Source organism: Anastrepha obliqua, chromosome 1, assembly GCF_027943255.1.
Source record: "Anastrepha obliqua isolate idAnaObli1 chromosome 1, idAnaObli1_1.0, whole genome shotgun sequence".
NCBI lineage: Eukaryota > Metazoa > Arthropoda > Insecta > Diptera > Tephritidae > Anastrepha > Anastrepha obliqua.
In genome coordinates, this window is record NC_072892.1 from 35,171,519 (window position 1) to 35,184,788 (window position 13,270).

General features: G+C 36.6%; 2 protein-coding genes across 2 annotated transcripts; one reads left to right on the top strand and one right to left on the bottom strand.

The window, feature by feature from the left end:
* Positions 1 to 711: 711 nt before the first annotated feature.
* Positions 712 to 4,421, top strand: LOC129249046 (small G protein signaling modulator 3 homolog). Its single transcript, XM_054888673.1, has 4 exons — positions 712 to 914; positions 1,006 to 1,531; positions 1,588 to 2,192; positions 2,252 to 4,421. The coding sequence occupies exons 1-4, from the start codon at positions 858 to 860 to the stop codon at positions 3,467 to 3,469; spliced, it is 2,406 nt and encodes an 801-aa protein (XP_054744648.1). The 5' UTR covers positions 712 to 857; the 3' UTR covers positions 3,470 to 4,421.
* LOC129249057 (DNA-directed RNA polymerase II subunit RPB7) lies at positions 4,397 to 5,458 on the bottom strand. Its single transcript, XM_054888684.1, has 5 exons — positions 5,329 to 5,458; positions 4,998 to 5,267; positions 4,884 to 4,934; positions 4,675 to 4,812; positions 4,397 to 4,616 (listed from the first exon to the last, which is right to left on the bottom strand). Exons 1-5 carry the CDS (start codon positions 5,338 to 5,340, stop codon positions 4,566 to 4,568), a joined length of 522 nt encoding a protein of 173 aa, XP_054744659.1. The 5' UTR covers positions 5,341 to 5,458; the 3' UTR covers positions 4,397 to 4,565.
* Positions 5,459 to 13,270: the final 7,812 nt, after the last annotated feature.

Sequence of the window (13,270 nt, forward strand, 5' to 3'; positions counted from 1 at the left end):
TCCGAATTTAACCAGATAAGTAGTGGGGCAGGCAGCGCAAAACGCGGGATCAACTGCTTTGCCTCACTCCAAGCTATATTTTGTTACTGATCTGAGCTATCATACAAAAATTGTATGCCTTTAAATGTCTTCACTTGAAGAACACAACTTTAAAGGATCTAAACATCTCAAGTTGCATCCCTAAGAGTAGCTGAGAATAATCACAAGCATTCTAACTGTGAAGTCACCTGCAGACTGCGAAGTTGTGCTCCCGATTCTCCCTGGTACGACATTTCCCCAGGTACATCATTGCATTGTCGCCTGTATAGTATATATATACGAGATGTGTTCAAAAAGTATCGCGAATTTTGAATTTTCGCAGATTACGTATATTTGAATTTCGATATTTTTGTGGCCATATGCCGACTCTTAAAAAAGTACTCAAAATGTTCTATTACTAAACCTAAGATGGTTAGGTCGATAGGTAGACACATAGATCGACGTATTCGACAATATATATAAGTAATTAATGTATGTACACTCTCTCCACTGTATTAACTATATCGGTGCCATGCCAGTCATATTAAAAGTTTGTGGTTTCAAGTCCTCTAAACTTTCAGAATACTGCACTTACGACACCTTGTGAGCCAGTATTTTATATATATCGTTTGCCAACACTGCCCATCTATGTCATCTACGTCAATTGTATTTACCAAAATGTCAACATCAGCACCCACAAGTGTCGAAGCTGAGTCCCACTCAGTACTGAAAAAAGTTAAGAAATAATTTTGGTGAAATTTCGTCAATGAATTTGTGAAAATATAACAAATTAGATTTAAAAGTAGTGTCGCCGTCGTTATTCTTAAATACGAAAAACGATGGAGAGTTTTTTCGGTCGAGGCCACGACGGATATGTGGGACGTAAAGAACATATTGTAAGCAAAGTCTGGCTCTGCTACTCACCCAGCGCAACATTGTTTATCATATCTTGCGTTTTATCTAACTAATAAATTTTATCGCCCTTAGAAAAAGTTGCATGCGAACAGTTCGGAAGATGACAATTTGGACGAACTGCCACCGATGATGGAAGAACTGTGTGTGGTGGACGGTCTGCGACCAAGCCCCGGTGGTCCGTTCTCTGCGCTGACGCCTTCCATGTGGCCACAAGAAATTCTCGCGAAGCTTGGACAACCCGAAGCGGAGGTTGCTGGTCCTAATGATCAGCCAGATTACCGCTTTGACGAATTCGGTTTTCGTGTGGAAGAAGAAGACGGTCCGGAACAAAACTCCAATAAATTGCTTTCCCAACCATTAGTTGAAGATGCGCAGCATCGATTGCAATGGATTGCACATTTAGAGTTTTCACATAACAAAGAGGCTACAGAATTGACTTGGGAGAATGTGGATGTTGTACTGCCACGCACCGAAAAGTTGCGAAATATGGTGCGTGAGGGTATACCGCATTCACTGCGCGCACAAATGTGGATGCGTTTATCTGGCGCGCTGGCGAAGAAGCAGAAAAGTGAAACTAGTTATCATGATATAGTTAAGGGTGAGAAATTACATTTCTTTCGGGAGATTCTTTGCTTTATTTGTCATTTACATTAGCCTCAGGGAATGATCAACTTATGACCTCAAAACAAATTGAAAAAGATCTGTTGCGCATATTACCGACAAATGCCTGCTTCAGCAATCCGCATGGTACTGGCATACCACGACTGCGCCGCATACTACGTGGAATCGCATGGCTCTTTCCAGATATTGGCTATTGTCAAGGTACTGGTGTAATTGCCGCTTGCTTGTTGCTTTTTATGGAGGAAGAAAATGCTTTCTGGATGATGGCGACAATAGTGGAAGACCTATTACCCGCTTCGTACTATTCATCAACATTGCTTGGCATACAAGCCGATCAGCGTGTCATGCAAACGCTGATCGCAAATTATCTAACGTCGGTTGACGAGACACTGAAAAAGCATGACATCGAATTATCCCTCATTACGTTACATTGGTTTTTAACACTGTTCGCCAATGTTGTGCATATGAAGATTTTAGTGCGCATTTGGGATTGGTTTTTCTATGATGGCAGTATAGTACTGTTTCAACTCACATTGGGTATGCTGAAGTTGAAGGAAAAAGATTTCCAACATCTTGAAAACTCAGCGCAAATATTCAATTCGTTATCGGACATTCCGGGTGAAGTAGATGATGTAGAGGTTAGTGCTTCAAATCGAAAGTGCATTTTAAAAATATTTACCTTTAAATACATTTGCAGATACTGTTCAATCAAGCACTCGAGGTGGGAGGCTCTTTGAGTCAAACGGTCATCGATACGCATCGTCGACGTCATCTTGCTTATCTGATGGCTGATCAGGGTGGCCTAGTTGGCAATCCCGAGGCCGTTCCGAATCTACCCAAACAGCATTTAGCCCGTCGGCAAGTACGCAAAAGCAAGTCCATATTAGAAACATTGCTCTTTCGCGGGGACAATGATTCGGTCGAGCTGAAAAATAAAAATATAAGACAAACTGAGATTCTGGTCGATTTGCGTGAAGCAATATTAAAGGTGGCACGTCACTTTATCACCATTGAGCCGAAGTTAACAGCTCACATTCAACTGACAGCGAATTATAGCACTGATTCGCATGCTAAGGACCATGAAAACTTCATAAATGTCGCGCGTCGACGCCAACGGAGAGCGAAAGCTTTGCATGACTTCGAACGGCACGACGACGATGAGCTGGGCTTCCGCAAAAATGACATCATCACCATAATTAGTCAAAAGGATGAACACTGTTGGGTGGGAGAATTGAATGGACTGCGTGGCTGGTTTCCGGCAAAATTCGTCGAATTGCTGGACGAACGCAGTAAGTTATACACATCGGCGGGCGACGACGCAATTTCGGAAACTGTTACAGATTTGGTGCGGGGGACACTAGCGCCATCCATTAAGGCTTTCCTGGAGCATGGCATGAAAAGGCCATCATTTCTGGGTGGTTCGATACATCCGTGGCTCTTCATCGAAGAAGCAGCTACGCGCGAAGTGGAAAAGGACTTCGAATCGGTCTACAGTCGTTTGGTGCTATGCAAGACGTATCGTCTCGATGAAGATGGAAAAGTGCTGACCCCAGAGGAGTTGTTGTTCCGTTGCGTACAAGCAGTAAACCAGTCGCACGACGAGACGCATGTGCAAATGGATGTCAAATTGCGTTCACTGATATGCCTTGGATTAAATGAGCAGGTATTGCATTTGTGGCTGGAAGTGTTGTGCTCTTGCCAGGATGTTGTACAAAAATGGTATTACCCTTGGAGCTACATTGATTCACCGGGCTGGGTGCAGGTCAAGTGCGAGCTGCGGATACTTTCCCAATTTGCCTTCAATTTGAATCCAGATTGGGAGTTGCCACCCAAGAGGGGGAAAGAATCTCAACCGCTAAAAGATGGTGTGCGCGATATGCTGGTGAAGCACCATCTTTTTTCATGGGACTTGTGAGTCTTATAGCGGCGAGGAAATTGGAAAAATGCATTTGTTTTTAAGTTTAAAATTTTGTTTTTACAGAAAAAATTATAGGCAGCACACTATAGGTATTAAGCGTGATAGTATTTTTTTTGTTGTTGTTAAGTTTTAAAGTTTTTGTGCAACATTCCTGCAATGTCGATGGGAAAACGTTTAACGCTCTTCTTTTAAGATTTTTAGTCACAAGTTTAATGTAGTCTTACTAAATTTAAGAATAGATATTGAAATTTATAGCTATGCAAATGCCCATCCACCACATTTGCAAGTGGAGTCGAAAGAAAAGATGCTAGTTAATTGTAAGAAGTTCCCAACCTTTTTTGCTCCAACTTATCGTACTTATTATGACTATAAAATTAATATATAATATTAATGGCAGGCACTGGCAAACCTCCGAGTGTATTTCTGCCGCGAAAAAGCTCCTCATAAAAAATATCTACCGTTCAGAGTCGGCTTAAAACTGTTGGTCGCTCCATTTGTGAAACAACACCAAGACGCACGCCACAAATAGGAGGAGCTCGGCCAAATACCCAAAAAGGGTGTAAGCGCCAATTATAATTAATACGCGATTGCTTTCAAAAACTGTCCACCTCGAAAAGTAAGGTAATATTAGAATACCCAAATAAATCTTATACAATCCAATACAAATTTATATAATTTTCATTCTTCAACATTTAAATGTCTATTAAAAGCAAATAACGTATTTAATGGTATTATCATAAATGATGTATCAATTATAGTCCATTTAAATGCAATTTATAACTAATTCGCTCATTAAATGTGCGTATTTATGAAAAAATATGTGTACCGCACGCTTCGATTTATGTGTTAATCAAAGTTTTAGACCATCCATACTTTACTTATGTATGTTGTTAACTTCAAAACCAATTAAAGATCCCGTTATAAATAAATATGATACATTTGAAGAGCATTTTTTGTGTTTGAATTCAACCGGTGTTGAATGTATTTTGTTCATACACATATGTACAAATATTATATATAATCTAACTTAGTCTATGCGCATATTTATAAAGAGAATCGTCCAATTTTTCAGGTAGAATCCAAGCAAGTACACCTAACTGCACACTAAACCCAAGTAATCGTCCATAAGTGTGCCGATGGCGAACTGCAAAAAAAGGCATTCACTACAATTTCTATTTAAATAATAATTGTTGAATACTTACAATACCAGTAGCGTCTACACGTGTACCGACGATCTTTAAACGTATCTTATCTTCTCCAGAAATCACCACATCTTCATCTTTCGATTTGTAGCATGGTGGATTACCATTTGGACAGAACTGCATATCAGCTGGTATGGACTGTGAACAAAAACAAAAAATATAGTCGTCAGATCAAAATCTAATATATATTTAGTAAATAAAGCACTTACGTGATGTGATATAAAACACGAGAGTGGCCCAATTTCCGCAAACATGCCAACCTGCGTTTCAGAGAAAACACATTCCATTATCAATTTATAACAACTTTTACTAAGCTCACTTACTTTGTTAATTTGCTTTACGACGGCATCCAATACTTCGCCCTTGAACGGCCGAAAAACAATCGCTTTATATTTCACTGGATACACCACAAATCCCTGGCCTGGCTGTATTACACCAGAGCCAATCTGATCGATTGTAGTCACTGCTATCACAAACCCGTATTTTCCCGTGCAGGTACCTTCTACTTCTGTGTACAATTTCTGCTTTACAGTCTCCAGCAACTGCGGACCAAAATAACGCGGATGCAAGAGAATCTCGTGCTCAAGTGAAATCTATCAAAGAGAATGAGCTGTTTAGGGAGAATTTAATTTTCACATACCAAGATTCACTTACGTGATAAAACATTGCAATCTATTGAAATATTTGTTAAATAAAAATAGCAAAAAATTATATTTTACTTTAACAACTCTCCGAAAGCGATTAAATGTTTACTAAAGCAAGGATAATTATAAACAGCGGCGGTAAAAGTTCACTACTGCCAAATGTCAGCAGTGCCAGTGCTGGTAACGTGATTGGCAGAGTTGCATTCGTATAGAGCTCTGTAATTCGGCAGTTCATAAAAATAACACTGTAGCCACACGTACAACAAACATTACGCAAGTTGATCGATAAGCAGGGTGTCATTGAAAATCTAGAAAATGAAGGGCAAATGGTTTGTGGTAAATGCAAATTGATTTCAAAAATGTTTCAGGTTGTATCAATGTTCTTTTTATGAAATACAAATAATTTTTACCTATTGGAAATTCATAGAATGTGCCAAAATTTACTGCCTTTAAAAATATGTTACCCATAGAGAATATAAGTGCATAGCTAAAAAATTGTGAATGAAAAAGTGTGACGTGCACTTTCCTGTTTCGCAAGGGGATAAGAAATGAATTGAGGTAATTTTAAAGTAAAACTGAGAAAAAAATGAAATGAAATATTAAAGTATTAAAAATTTAAAAAAGTTAAGTTATTAGAGAATACTAAAAAATGTGGTAGTATAACAGGCGCCTGCTGTAGATATCGTATTATATGTATAGGTAAAAATGGAGAACCGTTTCAGTGCCTTTTGCCTACTCGACTTTTGCCCTTTCCGCTAATTTGGTTAATTTTTACCACGATCTGCAAAAACAACAATATAAATTGAAATCAATTGTTTTCACAACTAAAACCGCTAAAATCCCGATTATATAATTTTTTGTGTCGCAAAATACCGTTGATTAAAATGTTAGCCACTAAAACCAAATTTAGCTCCCTATAAAATAAAATCCGCAATTTTAAACTTTGTACAAAAAAAAAAAAAAAAATTTTATCAAAATTTAACTTTCGATTTCATTAGAATTTCTATACAAATTTTTAGAATGCAGTTTTAGAGCTATTTAAATTTTTTTATTTGGCACCCCTAGTTCTTCAGCAAAAGTAAAGAATTATCAAATATCAACGGGATTTATTAACAACTTCGAACCAATTGCTACACAAAATTTACGAAAGTAACATTGCAAAAATGATCTGTTCAATCGGAATGGTTGTTATTATCAATAATTGTTGGCAATAATACCAAGCGAAAGAGTTACTAAAGCAAAAACATGAATGGCAGATGAGAAGACAGAAGTTGCCAGAAGATACGATTTGCCACATCTAGAAGTTACTAGTTGAGCGTGTAAACATGTAAACGTGAAGTAAAAGATAAAGAATTGAAATTCAATAAAGCAAACAGTTTGTGTGGCCATTAGTTTGTGACTTTTATTAAGCGATCCAGTGACCGAACTCAGAGAAATAATAGAGAGACGTTTAATTTAGAGAAAAAACGCAACAATATTTTGATCAGTTAAAGGCTGTTGCCTTAAATTTTGAAATATCGTATACAATGGGGCGCAAGGGTTTTTCTGTTTTGATAAATTACGCATACAAATAGACGTTTGAACAACAGCACTGCAAAAAACAAGGCGGGGAGCCACCGTAGTCAGTGCGACGCTGTACAAAATAATATACATATAAAAAATTATATATGTATATGTATCAAAAAAGAAACTGTATGAAAAGAAACTATGTAAAAATAAATAAAATCAAAAAAGGCACCACATTCTAACAAAAAAAATGTTTTGGATCTGGATTCTATTAGTCAAAAATCGAGGTCCTGATAAAAATTTTGCACGCAATTGCAATAACAACGATGCCATGCTGATCCGGTTCGATTTATGATCCGTTTTGTTCGGTTTCTATTTTATGGTTAGTTGGGCAGCACAGACTTGTGTAGTTGTAAATGAATGTTTGTACACATACATACGAAGAAAATTAGAGAATACCCTGTGGGAACACAGCTGAAAGTGTCGTACGGGAACGAGCGTTCACCCTTTTGTCCACACTGAATTCATTATTAATTTTTATTGATTATTCAATTTAATTTAACGTCGTTATTGATTCTATGAAAGAGATCGTTCTAGAAGCGTTCTTACAAACGACAAAACATAAAAATAGACTTCCTTTAGAAGTATAAGTTTTATCTTAACTGTCTTGAATTATACATCGCAAATAAAGAGTGTTAATATAAATAAAAAGTACATGTGGGGGTTTTATTCCCCCACGACCCTTATTGCGAATGTCGACTGGCAGCAGACTGGCAGTACATAAAGAACTACTGAGCGATTATCGCATATCGACGCTATTGTGAGTGTCGATCGCTCGATAAATCAGCGACTGTGAACAGTTTTCATTTGTTTACTGTTCTACAACAATTTCTTAGCCGTTGAAAGTAAGTGCGCGAGGATGTAGTAAAATAGTCGGAAAAGAGTAAGTTATTTGTATTTAAAAATGTAAAAAATTAATGAAAATAAGTTAATTGAATATGGGTATTACAGAACTAAAGTGTTAAGCAATACAAAAAATTTTGCGCGGCTGATGCAGTGATGCAGGTTCATCAAGATTTAGGGAAAGGGATCTGTGCAAAGACACAATCAAAAACAAGGTGGAAATCCATGGCGGCAGAGCTAAACAGCTTGGGACCAATAGTGAGATCATGGGTAAAGTGGTTAAAGGTAAAATATTCTAATTGAGATTTAATAAATAAAATAATGTGGCATTTTGGACAGATTTCAAAAGCAAGACGAAGAAGAAATTGGCCCTTATTATGAGCAACATTCGATCTTCGACTGTAGTCGAAAGTGCTGATCGAACGAATTTTCATTTGGTATTATGGTGCTCATTCGTTGAAGAATATGACTATTGTGAATTTCGATCGCTCGACGCATTTACAATAGATAATTTTTCTCAGCTGATACAGCAAATCAAAATAAAAGAAAAACCAATTGTGTTGAAATTCTTTGCTAACAACATTTTTAAAAGTTAAAAAAAAGTATTTTTTGTGAAAATGAGTACAAAGGAGTTGTGGTTCGACAATTCATCGGACGATGAAAGATTAGTGGAACTAGCTAGAAGTAGAAAACAGTTGAGGGGCGCATCCAACTCCCTAGAAATGGCTTCCACTGAGTAAGTTTAGAATTTTCAAAATATGTTGACGTACTTAATATTACAGAAATTTCCTTACAAATTTTTATAGAACTTTAGATTATCTAAAGAGGCGTTTATGAACCTACTGTCCAGTACAGAAAACCAGTTGCAGCAGTGCAATCGAGCCAAATCCATTCCAAATATGTTAAAGCTAGCCACAGTTCTACGATTTTGTGCTCAGGGATCGTACCAATTGAGTATTGGTAATGAAGGTATGCTAGGACTTGCTCAACCCACTGTGTACGATGATGCTGAAGATATTGAAGTGGAGTCAAATAACGGAGAAGTATTATAGAAAACATAAGAAATGAAATTTTGAGAATATTATAGAAAAATCTAAAAAGTATTAAATAGAAACCTTTACGCGACAGTTGCTGTTTTATTTTTGTTATAAATTTTCTTTATTCAATTATTCGACATTCGAAAAAAATATATATTTCAGTTCCTCTACGTATTTCAGCCCATACCTACCAAGGGAAAAAATGTATTTCTATAAACATCACAAAAACAAAACCATTATTAAGCTTAATCCATTTTGTTGCCGTTCTCACTGGTGCTCCCAAGCAATTCAGCTCCGTTGTAAAGTCCTTCCATTTTTTTGCTGCTTGAACTTTGGTACAAATCCCTTTTGCGAATTGTGGATTCGCCTTTCTAATTATTGTTTGGTACTCACGACTTTCGACCTGCATAAAATTAACAAAATTAGTATATATTTATTATTTGGTTACTATAAAACCATAAATAATCGCAAACAACTTACCCTTTAACCAGTTTTCCCACAATACGCTACACGATCGAAAGCAAAATTGCATTCGGGTCTAAATTCGGTAAACAACGAAAATTTCGATAGGGTTGCACCGCTCATAATACCAAATTGACATTCGATTTTCGATCTTCGACAACCAGCGAATATCGAAGATCGAATGTAACTCATAATAGGGGCATTGTCTCAAAACCGAGCCGAGCCTCGTGCAATTGGTGGGGACGCAAACGTTTTGCATGTTCTAACATCTCTGGAAGAAGTCGTAGTGAGCTTCTTAAAATATGATATTCACGTCGATATGAGGGAAATGAAATTGGAATCAACGACTCGCAAGATGAGTTGGAAAAAAGAACTGGTGAACGGGACGCTTGGCGCAGTGATTTAATTGAAGTATCACTAAACCATAGCTCAATGCGATTCATTTATTTGGGTTTTGTTAAAAAAATAAATATTTGAAAATAATAAAAAGTAAATCGAATGCTATAAAAATGTTAATAAAATGACACAGCTGTTTACAATTTAGATGACCATTCACAATAGAGTAACAAAAATATAATAGAATCGGTACAATCGACAATCTACTGCTAGTGAACGTTCGTAAAAGCTTGTTGGGTAAAAAATGGGGTCTCCAACAAAAACTATACAATTGGTCCTACACTGCCTTTATAAGGCCAATACTAACAAATGCGGCACTAGTCTGGTGGCCTGCAATAGAAAAGAAATACAACCAGCCAAGCTGAACAAGAAACAGAAAGAACAGCGTGTATCTTAACTACAGGAGCGCTTAGCACCAGTCCTACTGAAGTCTTCAATGTACTAACTCATCTATTATCAGTAGACTTACATATAAAAACAATCGCCACTTGCAACGCGGGGAGGCTCAGAGACATGGACAACAAAGTCATACGGTCACAGTAAGATCCTTCTACAGGGACCCTCGCTGCTCAAAAACAAATCAGACTACACAGTCTCCGACCTTAACTTCAAGAAAGACTTTATGGTACGTTTTCCGCCGAGAACCGAATGGGGCGAAAGGAAGGTGATTGGAAGGTACGATATGGAAATCGACACTGACGGTTCTAAAACGAGCTGTAGTGTGGGAGCTGGCTTCCATTCGGAGTCGCTCAATCTATCTTAGTCAATTCGACTTCCTGACTATGCCAGCGTGTTCCAGGCAGAACTATTAGCAATCAGAGAAGCATGCAAATCACTAAATCTCTACAGGGAAGTTGGTGCAAGAGTAGCTATCTTTTCAGACAGTCAAGCAACTATCAGGGCCTGAGACTCCAACTCCATTTCATCCAAACTAGTCTTACAGTTTAGAGAGGAACTAGAAATGCTTAGTCAGTGGCTTGAAATTACTCTGATATAAGTTCCCGGTCACAGGAACATACGGGGTAATGAGATACCGGATGAGCTAGCAAGAGAAGGTTCGACACTAGACATAGCATAAGCGGTGGCAGTCTCCACCCCACTCAACACAATACAAGCATCCATTGCTTCATATTATCATGCTTTAGCCGAAAGAAGGTGGAAGCCATTAACTACATGTATTACAACAAAAAACACATATCCGTCGTATAAAATCCAAAGGACGAATCACCTGTTAGAATGCTCTCGACCAACCATTTCACGCATCACTGCAACCCTTACAGCCATTGGAAGGTAGGGGATCATGCAGCCAGACTCAACCTCCCCTTCAATCCCATCTGCAGAAGCTGTCAAGCGGAAGGGCTGAAGGACAGTCTTTTCCACTACTTATGTGAATGTCCAGGGCTAGCTAGGGCACGACTTCGCTCTATCGGTAAGCCTTTCTTAAAGCAAATCAATGAGATCTCAGACATCGAGATAAAGAATTTGCTGCTATACTTGGATCTCACAAAATGGATCTGACTTAGAAGCAAAAAAAAAAACAAAAAAAAAATACAAGACATCATCACACGAGGACAGTGGTAGTATAACGTTGATGGACGCTAATTAGGATTATTTCAGTAAAAATACTCTACCACTTCAACAACAACAACAAACTTTTTAATAATGGGTCCACATATAACTAGACTATCCACTTTTAACGAGCTTAACTCCCAATCCGTAATTTAAAAAGCGAGATTACTTATACAACATTTTTCTACTGAAATCCGAGATTATAAAATAAACTCAGATTATAAATATACTCTTGCTGTACATCCCTGTTTTATCGATAAATTGCTACAAATATAAGGAAAAAGTAAAAACTTAATAAAACCAAATCAAAATTACTAAATTATTCCGTGAAACCAATTTCTATGAAGAAAAATCCTTTCAAAACAGTTTTTGTTGTTGTAGTAGCATAAACATTCCCCATACATATGTATACGGGAAATGCTGCTGAAGTGACAGTCCTTGACCGGATGTAAATCCAGGTCGTTCCGGTTATGAAGAACCGACTGTCGTGGGAACGCTCTCAAAACAGTCTTGACAGCTGATTGTTAATTTTCCAGCTAATCTGTCATATCGTCCCCTTAGTATTAAAATAGCCTATACATTTTTTGATGTTTTGAGAAAATGAATTTCAAACTTTTTGTCGAAAGTAGCTCTCACTCAAATCTCGTTATGTCTGTAAATATTTATTATTTTCGACGTTTTTTTTTTAAGACTGTATAAAAATGAGTCTATTTTGTTAACTGACCAATTTTTATTATTATAATCATCCTTTTAGTGAACAAAAAAGAGGTGTAAACTACAAATACATCAGATAGGCTATTTTATTTTTTAATGTTTTCTATTAAGTTTCTGATACGTTATTTTATTTTGTATGGTATACACTATTTTATTCAAGAAATACACCAGAATAATAAGTAAATTTAATATGAATTTTTATTACTATAAAATTATGTTTTAATTACAGTAAGATCGTAAATTATTATCATGGTCTTTATTTATTGTCGTCTTCGTCCTCTTCTTCGAATCTGTCTGGTTCATCGAAACAATCGCGATTATTCCCTCCCTGTAAATTCAAAAAAAAGTTTGTGAGCCGGGAGGAATTACATTTTTTTTTGCATAAATCTTTGAGATCCTTCAATTTTGTGTCAGAAATTGGTAGTTCTGTTTTATATTTGTGAGTTAATGTAAAATTTGTGACTCCTTTCTTTTTCATTCTCGAGCCATCTATATCAATCACTTTGAAGTCTTCGTTCCATTGTTCCTTGTATAACAACTGTCTCTTTTCACTTTTTATTACTTGGAGAACCTTAATTTTAAGCCAATTTACCGATTCATTGTTGACATTTTTCTTCAAGTTATGGTGCAATTTTGAGAACGTCGTTTTGAGATCAATAATATCACTGTAGTTAAGCCTTTCTACAGCGTACGGATTTTTTCGTCTTGCCAGTCTAAGTATAGTTGGTCATTCTTCTGGTGAATATACACAATATATTTGAATCCACTGGTTCCACAGATAATCCAACAGAGTTTGGAGCAAGTTTCACACAAAGGGCTCCTGTTGATTCCGTCGCAAATTCTGTTGACAATTAATATACCTAAATATTCTTTCCTGCAATTTAAGATACCAGATACTCACCAGAGCTTGACAAATCCATGATTAAATGTCTCAATTGGGAACGAATGAACGACTAAATGATTATGAACGAGCGAATTTCAACAACGAACTGAAATCCTAAATTGCACAAATTATTTCTATTGCATTTACATACATGATAAAACAACGTAAGCATTGCATAGGCTACATTTGTTTTTTGTAATTTTAAAACACATGTTAATTGTTCTGAGAATATAACGGCCTATAAGATTCATACAAATGAACAAATTGAAAATATTTGTTGAACAACAACGTATATCATTATACGTCATTTTAGGTGTTTGTGTCATGACAAAATTGATTTTTTTCCTAAAAGTTAAAATAGAGTATGTGAGTATACATTACTATTCTATTGAATAAACAGAAAATTTAGTTTATGTAAAAATAGCGTATATGCGTTTACATGATTTTTGAGGAAAATAATTTAATACATATTTATACTATAT